Source organism: Scyliorhinus torazame, chromosome 17 (genome assembly GCF_047496885.1).
Source record: "Scyliorhinus torazame isolate Kashiwa2021f chromosome 17, sScyTor2.1, whole genome shotgun sequence".
Taxonomy (NCBI): domain Eukaryota; kingdom Metazoa; phylum Chordata; class Chondrichthyes; order Carcharhiniformes; family Scyliorhinidae; genus Scyliorhinus; species Scyliorhinus torazame.
Genome location: NC_092723.1, coordinates 119,316,119 through 119,333,006, shown reverse-complemented (window position 1 = coordinate 119,333,006; position 16,888 = coordinate 119,316,119). Strand labels below are relative to the sequence as shown.

At 55.6% G+C, this 16,888-nt stretch overlaps 1 protein-coding gene across 1 annotated transcript in view; it reads right to left on the bottom strand.

Moving 5' to 3' along the window:
* The window catches only part of LOC140393471 (cytochrome P450 3A40-like), a 91,096-nt gene that overhangs the window by 20,471 nt on the left and 53,737 nt on the right, over positions 1 to 16,888 (bottom strand). The window contains exons 6-7 of the mRNA XM_072479799.1: positions 12,781 to 12,929; positions 9,133 to 9,160 (exon numbers count right to left, since the gene is read on the bottom strand). Of these exons, the coding sequence (XP_072335900.1) occupies positions 9,133 to 9,160; positions 12,781 to 12,929 (177 nt within the window). The remainder of the gene's footprint in view (positions 1 to 9,132; positions 9,161 to 12,780; positions 12,930 to 16,888) is intronic.

Below are 16,888 nucleotides of genomic sequence, written 5' to 3'. Positions count from 1 at the left end.
ACTCATTCGTGTTGTCGCGGTCATCCATCCCCGGCATGTACGAGGGACGCCATCCCCGGCTGAGGGGCTGGTTGCTGGGCGACAGGGGCTATCCATTGCGATCGTGGCTGATGACGCCGATACGGAGGCCACGCAATGAGGCGGAGAACCGCTACAATGATGCCCATGGAGCGATAAGGGGAGTGATCGAGAGGTGCTTTGGCGTGGTGAAGATGCGTTTCAGGTGCCCGGACCTCTCTGGGGGCGCCCTCCAGTATCGGTCAGATAGGGTCGGCCGCATCATTGTGGTGTGCTGCATCCTGCACAACATAGCCCAGCAGAGGGGCGATGTGCCGCTGGTAGAGGAGGGCGGAGTGGAGGAGCAGCAGGAAGAGGCCCAGTCCTCCCCAGATGAGGGGGATGGGGGCAATGGTCAGGGCAGACGGGCTAGACAATGGCGGGTGGCTGTCCACCGTTACCGGCTGGCCCAGCGGGCATGGGACAGACTGATAGATGCCCGCTTCACTGACTAGATGGGCGTGGGAATCGGGTAGTATGGCCACAGACAGCACACCATGGCAACAGCCGACCACCCACACCCCCCACCCATCCACCCACCCAGCACCCTCAACCCCCTCCCTAACCCCACCCACCCCACCCGCATGCACACCACCCCCCCCCCATTGCCGATCCACCTGCGGCACAACGGGCCGGGCTCACACAGTTGCGGGTGGACGCGTGTCTATCGCAGGCCATGGAGGATGATGACAACCCGCCCTGCGATGAGCTCCTGGCTCTACATCGTTGGACTATGTCTGACCCATGGCCACAGTACCACCATCCACCCGGACCATCCCTGCATGCGGCTGTGACACTGCAGCGCACGGTCCCGTCCTCTGCCCGGGGGATGTTGATGGCGGCCCAGGGGGAAGGGGGCAGACTCACCTGGGGCTGAGGTAAGACCACCCCTCACACACACACTTGCGCTCAACGTACATGACACCCCCGCACACTTTGGACAGAGCACAAAGGCAGCTTTGGTAGGTGTAACATTGACTTTAATAACCAAAGGAGTTCATGCACGTGCCCTAGCCCCTAAAACTCATCTGTGCCCTGCACCCGTGCCAACTTACTCAGTGTCTAATTGTTTGGCCGTACGGGCCCTTTGACTACGTCTACGTGGTTCCCCAGACGGTACAGCAGAACTGGAGGTGGACTCCTGCGATTCCTGCCCTCTGACACTGGATCCCTTTGGCGGTCGTTTCCTGGGGCGTCCTGGCCTAGATGGGCCAGGCTGCGGCCCGGGCGACTGGGATGGCGAGCTGCCAGCCTGTCCTGCCCGTTGCCCACCCGATGCACCTGGGACGGAAGGGGGGGAGTCCGAGGTGTCGCGGTGTACCTACAGAGGGAGCCGGGACGGACCACACCACCTCCTCCTCCCTCGGGGTGCCCGATGGCCCCCAGGCCTCTACATGGGTGGGGGATGCGAACGGACTGGCCATCCGACGCCCCCCCGACATCTGGCGCTGCCAGTCCTGGAGGCCCGTGCTGGTATCGACAGGGGTCTGCAGGTTTGCAGCCATGGAGCCCAGGGGGTTGGCAAACCCTGTCTGTGACAGTGCGACGCCGGCTCGCACATGGCCACTGGCGCCGATGCCCTCAGCGATGGCCTGCAGAGACTGGGCCATGGCCTGATGAGACTGGGCCATGGCCTGCAGAGACTGGGCTATGGCGTTGAGCGCCTCTGCCATCTGGCGCTGGCACTGGCTCATGGCCTCCTGTGAGAGGGCAGCCATTTCCTGGGCCACAGACGCCACCTGCACGGAAGGCCCCAGGCCTCGCAAACCGTTCCGCATGTCTGACACCGTCGCACCCATTGCCTCCACCGCGGACGCCACCCGTGCGGTGTCAGCCTGGGTGGCACGCATGACCGGCACCACTCCCAGCTCCTGGACGCGGGTGGACTCCTCCACCTGCGACCTCAGCCGCCGCAAGCCGCCCGTCACCCTCTTCGCTCGTCTCCGGGTCGGTGGTTGCATCGGATCTATGTGTGGGTGTGGTAACTGCAGGAACCCGGGATCCATCTGGGCGGCAGATGTTCGCTTGGGCTGGGCTGCCCTCCGACCGCCCGGTCCCTCTGCTGCTCCTACCTCCACCTGCTGTACCGGGACGGCTGTGTTGTGCGCACCAGTGAGTGTACCAGACGCCTCATCACTAAAGTGCCCAACCGTGGTGAGTGTTTCTGCGATGGTGGAGGGTGTTGGTGACAGCAGTGGCGTTGTGTCGTGCTCTTCGTCCCACTCTGAGTCCATGGCACTTTGGGGTGGGGGTTCGTCTCCACCCATCCACTCTGAGTCACTGTCCAGTATTTTGTCTTCCTGGGTAGTGCTGTCCCGGGTAGGGGTGTCCTGGGTAGTGCTGTCCCGGGTAGGGGTGTCCTGGGTAGTGGTGTCCTGGGTAGTGGTGTCCTGGGTAGTGGTGTCCTGGGTAGTGGTGTCCTGGCTCGGATGTGACGGGGGCCTGTGGCTGCCCCCCTCGTCGCTGGGTGGTCGCTCCCGCACGTGACGGGGGTGTCGTCTCCCTGTTGCTCCAGGTCTCTCCGTCTCCCGTGGTGTGCGAGGGGCATCCTGCGGGCGTCGCATGCTGGAGGGTCCGGGTCTCTCCGTCTCCCGTGGTCTCCGAGGGGCATCCTGCGGGCGTCGCATGCTGGAGGGTGCGGGTCTCTCCGTCTCCCGTGGTCTCCGAGGGGCATCCTGCGGGCGTCGCATGCTGGAGAGTGCGGGTCTCTCCGTCTCCTGTGGTCTCCGAGGGGCATCCTGCGGCCGTCGCATGCTGGAGGATGCGGGTCTCTCCGTCTCCTGTGGTCTCCGAGGGGCATCCTGCGGGGGATATGGGGGAGGGGGGGATATGGGGGAGGAGGGGATATGGGGGAGGAGGGGATATGGGGGAGGAGGGGATATGGGGGAGGAGGGGATATGGGGGAGGAGGGGATATGGGGGAGGAGGGGATATGGGGGAGGGGGGGATATGGGGGAGGGGGGATATGGGGGAGGGGGGATATGGGGAGGGGGGATATGGGGAGGGGGGATATGGGGGAGGGGGATATGGGGATGGGGATATGGGGAGGGGGGATATGGGGAGGGGGGGATATGGGGGAGGGGGGATATGGGGGAGGGGATATGGGGGATATGGAGGAGGGGGGATCTGGGGGAGGGGGGATATGGGGGAGGGGGGATATGGGGGAGGGGGGATATGGGGGAGGGGGGATATGGGGAGGGGGGATATGGGGGATATGGGGGAGGGGGGATATGGGGGAGGGGGGATATGGGGGAGGGGGGATATGGGGGAGGCTCACCCTGCCTGCTCTGTCGAGGTCGTTCACCTTCTTGTGGCACTGGGTGCCTGTCCGTGGTGTTAGGGCCACAGCGGTGACGGCCTCTGCCACTTCCCTCCACAGACGCCGGCTGTGGCGTGGGGCAACTCTGCGGCCGTGCCCGGGATACAGGGCGTCCCTCCTCTGCTCCACCGCGTCCAGGAGCGCCTCCACATCGCGTGACTCGAACCTCGGGGCTGAGCGGCGGCCAGCCATCCAGTCGGGTGTTGCGGTCGGGTGGGGGGGAGCAGCGCGGCCTTATGAGCCGTCACGCTGTGCAGCGCGTATGGTGCTGCACGGCGTGAACCACTGCGCAAGCGTGGATCCCGTTACGTCGCTGCTAGCCCATTTCGGGCCGGAGACTATCGACCCATTTTTCCGACGTGACGCAAGTCGGATTTGCGCCGTTTTTTGCGCCGATCGGAGAATTTCGCCCCAAGATCTGGAATAAAAGAAGAAAAATCACACAAATTACCTATTGTCGTATCTCTGCATGTATAGGTTTAGAAAGGAGAATGAGATTGATGGAGAAGAAGAGAGAGAGAGACAAAGAGTGGGAGATAAACAGAGAGAAATATTTGTAACATCAACTTTCATACCTTGGGATATCCCAATCTGCTTGACAGATATTTTTGAAATGTAATCACTGTTGTAATGTCAGGAACAAGTGAGCACGGTTTAACGGAGAAGTTTCTAGGGGCGCAGTCGTCCGACCTCGTAATGTTCTCACTCAAGCGAAACAAAGCCGGTGAATAGCGGGAGAGGCCAAAAACAAGAACCGCGCCAGGGGCTAAAGAGTTTGCGATGCAACCGGCCCCCTCCCGAAGGCAAAATCGGGATCTCGCCTTAACGTGGCGAGAAACCAATTATCGCAACATAAGCTCAATTTCCACAGTTATCGAGAGCCACCCCATATCCAATGGCCTCCCCAGCAAGGGGAGGTTTTCCTCCAATGTTTCCCTTTTGAAAAACATGAACCTGGCAGGAGGACTTCTGTGGGAAGCCGAGGAGGTGAGTACTACCTTTGCTCACAGGGAAAGAGCTGGGTGTGCTGGGCCTGCCACCCTAGTGCGCGGTGAGGGGTGGGGACCCTCGGCTGGGGGTGGGCCGCCATGGGAGGATGGGGGAGGAGGCACCGGAGGCATCCACTCGTGACACCACCATGCCAACCCCTGGATCGTTTACCCGTTCCAGGGCTAACCCTTATCCCTGTCCGTCTGCCCCAACGACCACCCATAACCCCACCTCTGGCCGTGTGCCTGAAGACTATTGCTGATAGGGATCTGGCAATCGTGGTTAAGTGAGCATTTCACATCTCCCAAGTGGATTTCCGTGGATGGGCGGGCCATGTAGCAGTTGGGTGTCATTGTCTAGCATCCCAATCACACCTTGATGTCTGGTCACTGTGCCTGACACTGCAGGAGGCAACACCTCACACCCAACAACCAACATCCGAACACCCAGGGGATGGATCACAGCTTTGGGAACATGTCCACGGCCAGAGGGTGGGTGGATGCCACGGGTACAACAAACAAAGAACAAAGAAATGTACAGCACAGGAACAGGCCCTTCGGCCCTCCAAGCCCGTGCCGACCATGCTGCCCGACTAAACTACAATCTTCTACACTTCCTGGGTCCGTATCCTTCTATTCCCATCCTATTCATATATTTGTCAAGATGCCCCTTAAATGTCCCTATCGTCCCTGCTTCCACTACCTCCTCCGGTAGCGAGTTCCAGGCACCCACTACCCTCTGCGTAAAAAATTTGCCTCGTACATCTACTCTAAACCTTGCCCCTCTCACCTTAAACCTATGCCCCCTAGTAATTGACCCCTCTACCCTGGGGAAAAGCCTCTTACTATCCACTCTGTCTATGCCCCTCATAATTTTCTATACCTCTATCAGGTCTCCCCTCAAGCTCCTTCGTTCCAGTGAGAACAAACCGAGTTTATTCAACCGCTCCTCATAGCTAATGCCCTCCATACCAGGCAACATTCTGGTAAATCTCTTCTGCACCCTCTCTAAAGCCTCCACATCCTTCTGGTAGTGTGGCGACCAGAATTGAACACTATACTCCAAGTGTGGCCTAACTAAGGTTCTATACAGCTGCAACATGACTTGCCAATTCTTATACTCAATGCCCCGGCCAATGAAGGCAAGCATGCCGTATGCCTTCTTGACTACCTTCTCCACCTGTGTTGCCCCTTTCAATGACCTGTGGACCTGTACTCCTAGATCTCTTTGACTTTCAATACTCTTGAGGGTTCTACCATTCACTGTATATTCCCTACCTGCATTAGACCTTCCAAAATGCATTACCTCACATTTGTCCGGATTAAACTCCATTTGCCATCTCTCCGCCCAAGTCTCCAGACAATCTAAATCCTGCTGTATCCTCCGACAGTCCTCATCGCTATCCGCAATTCCACCAACCTTTGTGTCGTCTGCAAACTTACGAATCAGACCAGTTACATTTTCCTCCAAATCATTTATATATACTACAAAGAGCAAAGGTCCCAGCACTGATCCCTGTGGAACACCACTGGTCACCGTCCTCCAATTAGAAAAGCATCCCTCCATTGCTACTCTCTGCCTTCTATGGCCTAGCCAGTTCTGTATCCACCTTGCCAGCTCACCCCTGATCCCGTGTGACTTCACCTTTTGTACTAGTCTACCATGAGTGACCTTGTCAAAGGCCTTACTGAAGTCCATATAGACAACATCCACTGCCCTACCTGCATCAATCATCTTAGTGACCTCCTCGAAAAACTCTATCAAGTTAGTGAGACACGACCTCCCCTTCACAAAACCGTGCTGCCTCACTAATACGTCCATTTGCTTCCAAATGGGAGTAGATCCTGTCTCGAAGAATTCTCTCCAGTAATTTCCCTACCACTGAAGTAAGGCTCACTGGCCTGTAGTTCCCGGGATTATCCTTGCTACCCTTCTTAAACAGAGGAACAACATTGGCTATTCTCCAGTCCTCCGGGACATCCCCTGAAGACAGCGAGGATCCAAAGATTTCTGTCAAGGCCTCAGCAATTTCCTCTCCAGCCTCCTTCAGTATTCTGGGGTAGATCCCATCAGGCCCTGGGGACTTATCTACCTTAATATTTTTTAAGACACCCAACACCTCGTCTTTTTGGATCACAATGTGACCCAGGCTATCTACACCCCCTTCTCCAGACTCAACATCTACCAATTCCTTCTCTTTGGTGAATACTGATGCAAAGTATTCATTTAGTACCTCGCCCATTTCCTCTGGCTCCACACATAGATTCCCTTGCCTATCCTTCAGTGGGCCAACCCTTTCCCTGGCTACCCTCTTGCTTTTTATGTACGTGTAAAAAGCCTTGGGATTTTCCTTAACCCTATTTGCCAATGACTTTTCGTGACCCCTTCTAGCCCTCCTGACTCCTTGCTTAAGTTCCTTCCTACTTTCCTTCTATTCCACGCAGGCTTCGTCTGTTCCCAGCCTTTTAGCCCTGACAAATGCCTCCTTTTTCTTTTTGACGAGGCCTACAATATCACTCGTCATCCAAGGTTCCCGAAAATTGCCGTATTTATCTTTCTTCCTCACAGGAACATGCCGGTCCTGTATTCCTTTCAACTGCCACTTGAAAGCCTCCCACATGTCAGATGTTGATTTGCCCTCAAACATCCGCCCCCAATCTATGTTCTTCAGTTCCCGCCTAATATTGTTATAATTAGCCTTCCCCCAATTTAGCACATTCATCCTCGGACCACTCTTATCCTTGTCCACCAGTACTTTAAAACTTACTGAATTGTGGTCACTGTTACCGAAATGCTCCCCTACTGAAACATCTACCACCTGGCCGGGCTCATTCCCCAATACCAGGTCCAGTACCGCCCCTTCCCTAGTTGGACTGTCTACATATTGTTTTAAGAAGCCCTCCTGGATGCTCCTTACAAACTCCGCCCCGTCTAAGCCCCTGGCACTAAGTGAGTCCCAGTCAATATTGGGGAAGTTGAAGTCTCCCATCACCACAACCCTGTTGTTTTTACTCTTTTCCAAAATCTGTCTACCTATCTGCTCCTCTATCTCCCGCTGGCTGTTGGGAGGCCTGTAGTATACCCCCAACATTGTGACTGCACCCTTCTTATTCCTGATCTCTACCCATATAGACTCACTGCCCTCTGAGGTGTCCTCTCGCAGTACAGCTGTGATATTCTCCCGAACAAGTAGCGCAACTCCGCCTCCCCTTTTACATCCACCTCTATCCCGCCTGAAACATCTAAATCCTGGAACGTTTAGCTGCCAATCCTGCCCTTCCCTCAACCAGGTCTCTGTAATGGCAACAACATCATAGTTCCAAGTACTAATCCAAGCTCTAAGTTCATCTGCCTTACCCGTAATGCTCCTTGCATTAAAACGTATGCACTTGAGGCCACCAGACACGCTGTGTTCAGCAACTTCTCCCTGTCTGCTCTGCCTCAGAGCCACACTGTCCCTATTCCCTAGTTCTCCCTCAATGCTCTCACCTTCTGACCTATTGCTCCCGTGCCCACCCCCCTGCCATACTAGTTTAAACCCTCCCGTGTGACACTAGCAAACCTCGCGGCCAGGATATTTATGCCTCTCCAGTTTAGATGCAACCCGTCCTTCTTATACAGGCCACACCTGCCCCGGAAGAGCTCCCAGTGGTCCAGATAATGGAAACCCTCCCTCCTACACCAGCTGTTTAGCCACGTGTTTAGCTTCTCTATCTTCCTATTTCTAGCCTCACTGGCACGTGGCACAGGGAGTAATCCCGAGATTACAACCCTCGAGGTCCTGTCTTTTAACTTTCTGCCTAGCTCCCTGAACTCCTGCTGCAGGACCTCATGCCCCTTCCTGCCTATGTCGTTAGTACCAATATGTACAACGACCTCTGCCTGTTTGCCCTCCCCCTTCAGGATGCCCTCTACCCGTTCAGGGACATCCTGGACCCTGGCACCAGGGAGGCAACATACCATCCTGGAGTCTCTTTCACGTCCACAGAAGCGCCTATCTGTGCCCCTGACTATAGAGTCCCCTATTACTATTACTCTTCTGCGCTTTGACCCTCCCTTCTGAACATCAGAATCAGCCGTGGTGCCACTGCTCTGGCTGCTGCTGTTTTCCCCTGATAGGCTATCCCCCCCGACAGTATCCAAAGGGGTATATCTGTTCGAGAGGGGGACAACCACAGGGGATTCCTGCACTGACTGCCTGCCCTTTCTGGTGGTCACCCATTTCTCTGCCTGCACCTTGGGTGTGACCACATTTACATAACTGCGATCTATGACGCTTTCCGCCACCTGCATGCTCCTAAGTGCATCCAATTGCTGCTCCAACCGAACCATGCGGTCTGTGAGGAGCTCCAGTTGGGTGCACTTTCTGCAGATGAAGCCATCCGGGACGCTGGAAGCCTCCCCGACCTGCCACATCTCACAGTCAGAGCACAGCACCCCTCTAACTGACATTGCGTCAATTAATTAAAATTAAAATTAAAATTTGTCTTTTTTTTTAAATATTTTTTTTTTAATTTCAAAGTTACTGTCAACTATCTGTTTCCTAGCACTAGATTTCTAATAGAAATGCGATAGCGAACTATAGTACGCTCCGATCTCTGGCTTAGATATCCCTCTAAATTATAATTAAGTTATTATGTTTAATTAGTTACCAAATACTAGCCACTCTGGCCACAGCTTTTCTGTGATGTCACTTCAGTTTCCCCCCGACACACACAATTTGAAAAAAGGTATAAAAGTAAAAATCAGTAAAAATCACTTACTTACCTTCTTACCTTCGGGTAGCGGGAGATATCTGGAGGGATGAGCCAAGGGATCGGAGGGCACCCGCATTGCGGACGAAATTGATAGAGGCATCATAATGATTGTGCACAAGGGTGTTTAATGTGTTTTACAATTCCCCACTCTCCCAATGGTGCCTCCCACCCCACCCCCGGTGCCCTCAGTGATCCTCAACATGCTTGGCCCTACTAGCTCTACCACTACGATTAGGTGTTTCCCCAGGATGCACATCAGAGGTAGAGGCAGCCAGCTGCCTACCTCGTCCCGTGGCCTTTGATGCCCCTGGCGGGCGTCCTCTGGGGCCAGAGAGCCCCAGCACACTTGTTGATGGCACATGCCACCCTGTCCCATGTGCTGACTTTGAGACGCAGCCTCATCAGAGGGGTGGAACTTGGGGGAGCTGGTGGTCACCATCATCATTCCATGGGACCGGTCCTGGTTGGCACCCAACGTTTCCTCCTCTCGCTTGGTGCCCATAGGGCCCTGGGGTTCAGCTTGGAATGAAGGGCAGCTGGTTTGAGCCCCAGCTGCCCCTGCATCATCTGGCTCTGCCAGCCGGCGGTTCCCCATAGTTTGCACCATTGTGTTGTTGCCCTCGGTGATGTTGAAGGGTAAGGTGGGTGGAGGGAGGGTTGGGGGTCGCATGGGATGTTGGGAGAGGGTGGGGGCGGTTCCCTTGGGGAGGGTTGGTGTCTACTCGCTCGTGCTGCCCAGTGTAGGCCATTGACCTTTTCCGGCACTGAAGGCCCATCCTGGTCACACTTCCCAAACTCATAGCTGCTGCCACCTCATCCCAGGCAGCACTGCCTGCCCTATGGCTGACTCTCCTGGACCCTTGGGGGAACAGGACATTCCTCCTGAACTCCACTGTGTCTAGGAACCTCCCCAGATCTGAGTCCACGGGTCTTGTGGCTGGACTCCTCGGCGCCATTGTTGCGAGCTGGCTGAGCAGGTGCTGCTCGACCTTGTAATAATAATAATAATCTTTATTGTCACAAGTAGGCTTACATTAACACTACAATGAAGTTCCTGTGAAAAGCCCCTCGTCGCCACATTCCGGCGCCTGTTCGGGTACACTGAGGGAGAATTCAGAATTTCCAATTCGCCTAACAAGCATGTGTTTCAGGACATGTGGGAGGAAACTGGAGTCCTGGAGGAAATCCACGCAGACACAGACTCCAGACAGGCAGTGACCCAAGCCGGGACTCGAACCCAGGTCCCTGATGCTGTGAAGCAACAATGCTATCCACTGTGCTACCATGCTGGCCAATTAGCGGGGGACTGGCGAACACAGTCCAGGCGCATCAGCTGGCGAGTCTTCATTTGTGGCTAGAAGCCTCGTTAAGTGGGCGAATTAATGTTGAATTGTATTGCCGGCTTCACTGGTACGAGCAGCTTGCGGCAATTACCGCTCGCTACCACACTTAGAACTTTTTCCGGAGAAACGCGCCCCAAGTGACATGTCGGGCGGATTGCGCTGGGTGTTTCCCCCTAGCTTTGTTGGTGAAACCCCCGCTGTTATTTAACCACATTGAGTCATCCTTTTGGAGCTTGGGAGTTTCTTTCAAGGCTAGCCCACTTCGGGCGGGATTTTTTGGCTGCACCTGCCCTATGACCGGAAATTCCCACCCGAGGTCAACAGACCTTTACATGGTCCCCATCCTATCCATGATGAGCTTGCGGCAGGCGCAGCCAAAAAATCCAGCCCACCATCACTGGGGAGCTAAACCCGCCGGCCAGCCTGGCTTCTCAGGGATCAGGCTGGCAATCTTTGAAAGGGTGCCCAGATCTATAAGTGAGCTTGGGGGTACCCCATACCCCCAGCATTGGGCAACGTCAACTCCCACACACATGGGCATTACCCCACACCTCCAAGTGAGCTCACCCCGCTATGGTGTCACTGATCCCACCCTTCCAGGACCTCCTTCACCCCCCACCCCATTTTTATGAGGCCCCTTCATACCCGATCTTCAGCCCCCATCCTTCATAACCCCCTCACCCCCACCTTTTCATGGGAATCGCCGCCGTGAGGCACCAGCCCTTGGCAGTGCCACCTGGGCACTATGGCACTGCTACCCAGACATTTTGTCAGTGCCCCTGGCAGTGCCACCAAGCACCTTGGCAATGCAAGGGTGGCAGTGCCAAGGTGCCAGCCTAGCAGTGCCAAGGTGCCCAGGTGCCAGAGAGAGAGCCAGGGTGCCACCCTGCCCTATCCCTGACCACCCAAGGGTCTCAAAAGGCCTGTGAGACCCATTAGGTTCATGTTTGTGTGGACCAAGACTAATCTGCGCCTGCGTGACGTCTCACAGAGGTGCCGGTTAGATCCCAGGAAGCCTCTCCTGCGATCTGCGCCAGGTTCAATGCGGCCTTTAAATGCGCCAACAGAAACCAGCAAGGTCCCACAAAAAAACAATGATCAGCATCAAGTGATGCTGTTTGAGGTATAAGTATTGGCAAGAAACTCGGCGAAGTCCTCTGTTCTTCAAGTTAAGTCACATGGGACCTTTTACACCCACCTGACGGGGAAGACATTTTATATTTCATCCAAAAGATGGTATCTCGATCGTGCAGATAACCTACGCTGCTCTCAGAGTCTACACTGGATTATAAGCCTGAATCATGTGCTCAGGTCTCTGGAGTGGGCCTTGAGCCCATCTTCTGACTTTTTAAAGAATATTTTTATTCTCCTTTTTCACATTTTCTCCCAAATTTACACCCAACAATAAACAATAATCAGTAACGAATGTAATGTTACTCTCCATGTCAATAGCAACAATCCCATCCTCCCACCAAACCCCAGGCATTAGCCCGCATGTTAATATAATCAAATGACAAAAAGGAATCAGCAATCACCCATAGTCACCATTAACACATACAGTCCCCCTCACCCCAACCCTCACAGCCGCCGCCCCCCCCCCATGTTCGATGTAATTCAATTCTTAAAAGTGCATAATGAATAACGGCCATGAATTGTAGAACCCCTCCATCCTTCCCCCCAGTTCAAATTTGACCTTTTCAATGGGTCAAGTATTCCAGCAGGTCCCCCCGCCGCGCCAGGGCACAGGGTGGAGAGGTTGATCGCCACCCTAACAGGATCCGCCTTTGGGCGATCAATGAGACAAAGGCTACAACATCTGCCTCCGTGCCTGTTTCCAACCCCAGCTGGTCCCACACCCCGAATATGGCCTCCCGAGGGCCCGCGTCCAGTTTCACGTGCACCACTTTAGAGATTACCCATATGCTTGGGACAGGACCAAAACATATGAATGTGGTTTGCGGGACCCCCTCTGCGACGTTCACATACTTCTTCTACCCCCTCAAAGAGCCGGCTCGCCCTCGCCCTTGTAAGGATTCTGAACTTCTATAGGCCCAAAACACTCCCGAGGTACAGCTTGAGCAAAGTGTAGGAGAATAGCCTCTTGGCAGTTTGTGAGATTATAGAATGATGGGTTCAATTACCATCCCAGACAAGACTCCAACAGTAGCTAGAATATTGGGCCAACACCCCAATGCATTCATTTATTTGTAAGACTGTGCGGAAAGAAGGGGTCCCCTTCCCTGAGTGAATGGAGCAAAGAACAGCATGTCGCCTCAACCTCAACTAAAACAAAACAAATATTTTTAATTACTTACAAGAAAGGATCAATGGTGGATCAAAGATGTTGAATTTTACGACTTCCTTGGTGTTTGTGATGAGTGGGTCATTGGGGTTGTTGATGGAGTCGACATCTACACTTAATGTGGCGCTGGTGATCACATCCATGGCATATGCTCCAAAGATACTGGCAGAAGATAAATATATTTGTTACAACTGCTTACAGTTGAAAGGAAGAAATACTTTTTTTGTACTGAGGCAGAGTAAATCATTCCATAGAAGGTGGAGCTCAGAAACCGGTCATTCAGCTGAACTGGTTTACACCAACATTATTGCTCCACATGAACCCTGTCCCATCAACGTCATCTAACCCATCAAGATATTCTTCAATCCTTTCTCCTTCATGTTTTTATCTAGCTTTCCCTTAAATATACTTTTTCCCAGTTGCCTCTGATACTCTTTGTAGGAACAAATTCCCTGTTTATTTACACTGATAATCTCTCAAGTTTCCCATTGGAGTTATTGGTGACTATGCTGCCTTTATTCTCGTTCTCCCCTGCAAGTGAAAACACCATCTCCTTTAGTTACCCTACTAAGTCAATTCATATTGTACAAGACCGGTTAGGTTACCACTCAGCCTTTTCTTTATTCTAGAGTATAAGAGTCCCAACCTTTTTCAGCTGAATAGAAAATCTCAGTTCCAGGTATCATCCATGTAAAATCATTGGGCGGGATTCTCTGGTTGCCGACGCCAAAATCGCGTTCGCCGATCGGCCGGGGAATCCTGGTTCCGACGAAATCGGGGGCGGCGACGCTTTCGCGATGTGCCGCCCCCTCCAAAGCGGTGTCTCTAGGAGTACACCGCATGCCGCATCGACGACCTCAGGACGTTGCCTGAGGCCCACCCCCAGTGCTCCGCCTCGACCGGCCGAGTTTCCAACGGCGTGGGTCTTTCATGTTATTACCTGTCGGGAACTCGGCGTGGCGGCTGCGGACTCAGTCCAGCACCGCCACAGTCGGGCAGAGCTGATCCGCGGAAAGGGGGACTTTGGGAAGGGCTGGGGGTACTATTGGGGGATGGTCCGGGGCTCACGAGCCGGCCGAAGGGGGGAGGGCAGTATTTTGCAGGCTGGATCTGCGCGAGGCCGTTGCCATGTTGCAGGCTGCCGCCATGTGCATGCGTGGCTACGGACCCGGCAATTCTCCAGGCCGTATCGGCAGCTGGAGCCGGGTGCTCTATGCTGCCGTCCTGCTAGCCCCAGCCAAATGCAGGTTTGGTGGCCGTTTTGAGCAAAGTTTTCGGTTGTAAAACGCCACCGTTCCCACGCCGGCGTCAGGACATTGGCTGAGAATCGGAGAATCCAGCCCATTATTTTTTCACCTTCGCCAGTGACACTGTGGGCTAAAGCTTTTGTTTACGCCTGTTTCTTTCGCAAGGGCAGTGATTCCCTATCTGCTTGAGCCCATCACCAATGAGGCAGGGAGCATTGCAACTTCAAGCTACCTCCTCATTTGAACCATTTCAACTTGCAGTCCAACATGACCCACGCTACTGAAGGCTGGATGTGCTACATGGGTCCCAGCAGTTTGAGGCCAGCATGTAGTACGTACATAGTGGGCGAGAACAGAGAACATTGACAAATGGTACATCGACAAACAGTGATTGGTCACAGTGCGGAATAAGGAGCCAAACAAAGCAAATACATGAGCAAGGGCAGCACAGGGCGTCACGAATAGTGGGCAAAATTCTCCGTTATCGGCTCGATGTCCGCCGACAGGCGCCAAAAACGGCGCAAATCCCACCTGCATCACGCCGCCCCAAACGTCGCTAAGTCTCCGGCCCGGAATGGGCTAGTAGCGACGTGACGCTATCCGCGCTGGCTCACGTGGTTCATGCCGTGCGGCGTCATGCACGCCGCACGGCGTGACGGCTCAAAAGACGCGCTGCTCCCCCCACCCGACCAGAAGACCCGACCGGATGGCCGCCTACCGCTCAGCCCGAGGTTCCAGTCCCGCGACATTGAGGTGCTCCTGGACGCAGTGGAGCAGAGGAGGGAGGCCCTGTATCCCGGACACGGCCGCAGAGTCGCCCCACGCCACAGCCGGCGTCTGTGGAGGGAGGTGGCAGAGGCCGTCAGCGCTGTGGCCCTGACACCACGGACAGGCACCCAGTGCCACAAGAAGGTGAACGACCTCGTCAGGGCAGCCAGGGTGAGCACCCACCCACCCCGCCCGATATCCATATCCCCCCTCACCCATATCCCACATCCCCCATATCCCCCCTCCCCATATCCCCCATATTCCCCCTCCCCCATATCCCCCCTCCCCCATATCCCCCTCCCCATATCCACCATATCCCCCTCCCCATATCCCCCCTCCCCCATATCCCCCCTCCCCATATCCCCCTCCCCTCCCCATATCCCGCATCCCCATATACCCCCTCCCCCATATCCCCCCTCCCCCATATCCCCCCTCCCAATATCCCCCCTCCCCATATCCCCCCATCCCATATCCCCCCTCCCCCATATCCCCCCTCCCCCATATCCCCCCTCCCCCATATCCCCCCTCCCCGCCTTCCCCCATTTCCCCAAGTGAATCCAGCCCTAACCTTAACCTCTGCAATACACGCGCAACCGATGGCGTGCATTCTGTCTAACACTGTTGCCTTTTACCCCTGCCACCACCCCCCACAGGAGAAGCATGCACACAACACCAGGGAGCATGTGAGGACTGGAGGAGGCCCAGCTGATGAGAGGCCACTGACCGAACATGAGGGAAGGGCCCTGGAACTGGCTGGCGGACCAGAGGACCGGACGGTTGCTGATGCAGAGGTGGGGGCCCACCAGCAAGTGAGCCACCGACAGCCCATCCCCATATCCCCCCTCCCCCATATCCCCCCTCCCCCATCCCCCATATCACCTGATCACTGCCTGCGTGTCTAACCATGCATGCTTCATTGTGTATCGCAGGAGCAAACGTCGAGGCACCCATCCCGCAGATGCAGACCGCCCGCACGATGCCCCTCGGAGACCACGGGAGACGGAGAGACCCAGACCCTCTGGCATGCGACGCCCGCACGATGCCCCTTGGAGACCACTGGAGACGGAGAGACCCGAACCCTCTGGCATGCGACGCCCGCACGATGCCCCTCGGAGACCACGGGAGACGGAGAGACATGGAGCAACAGGGTGACGGCGCCCCCGTCTCATGTGGGTGCAGCGACGCAGGCGTGTGCCACCCAGCGACAAGCGGGACAGCCACAGGCCCCCGTCACAGCCGAGCCACGAAACCACAACGCAGGACACCCCTACCCAGGACACCCTTACCCAAGAAACTGAAATACAGGACAGTGACACAGATTGGATGGGTGGAGACGAACCGCTACCCCAAAGTGGACTCAGAGTCAGATGATGCGCACGACACAACGCCACTGCTGTCACCAACACCCTCCGCCATCGCAGAGACGCTCACCTCGGTTGGGCACCTCGTCTGGTACACTCACTGGTGCGCACAACACAGCTGTCCCGGTACAGCAGGTGGAGGTAGGAGCAGCAGAGGGGCCGGGCGGTCGGAGGGCAGCCCGGCGCAAGCGAACATCTGCCGCCCAGATGGATCCCGGGTTCCTGGAGTTACCACACCCACCCATAGGTCCGATGCAACCATCGAACCTGAGACGAGCGAAGAGGGTGATGGCCAGCTTGCGGCGGCTGCAGTCGCAGGTGGAGGAGTCCACCCGCGTCCAGGAGCTGCAGTGGTGCCGGTCTTGCGTGCCACCCAGGCCGACATCGCACGGGTGGCATCCGCGGTGGAGGCAATGGGTGCGACGGTGTCAGACATGGGGAGCAGTTTGCGAGGCCTGAGGCTTTCCGTGCAGGCGGCGTCTGTGGCCCAGGACATGGCTGCCCTCTCACAGGAGGCCATGAGCCAGCGCCAGCGGCAGATGGCAGAGGGGCTCAACTCCGTGGCACAGTCTCTGCAGGCCATGGCCCAGTCTCAGCAGGCCATGGCCCAGTCTCAGCAGGCCATCGCTGAGGGTATCGGCGCCATTGCCCGTGTGCTAGCCGGCGTCGCACAGTCACAGACAGGGATTGCCAACTCCCTGAGCTCCATGGCTGCATACCTGCAGACCCCTGTCGATACCAGCAC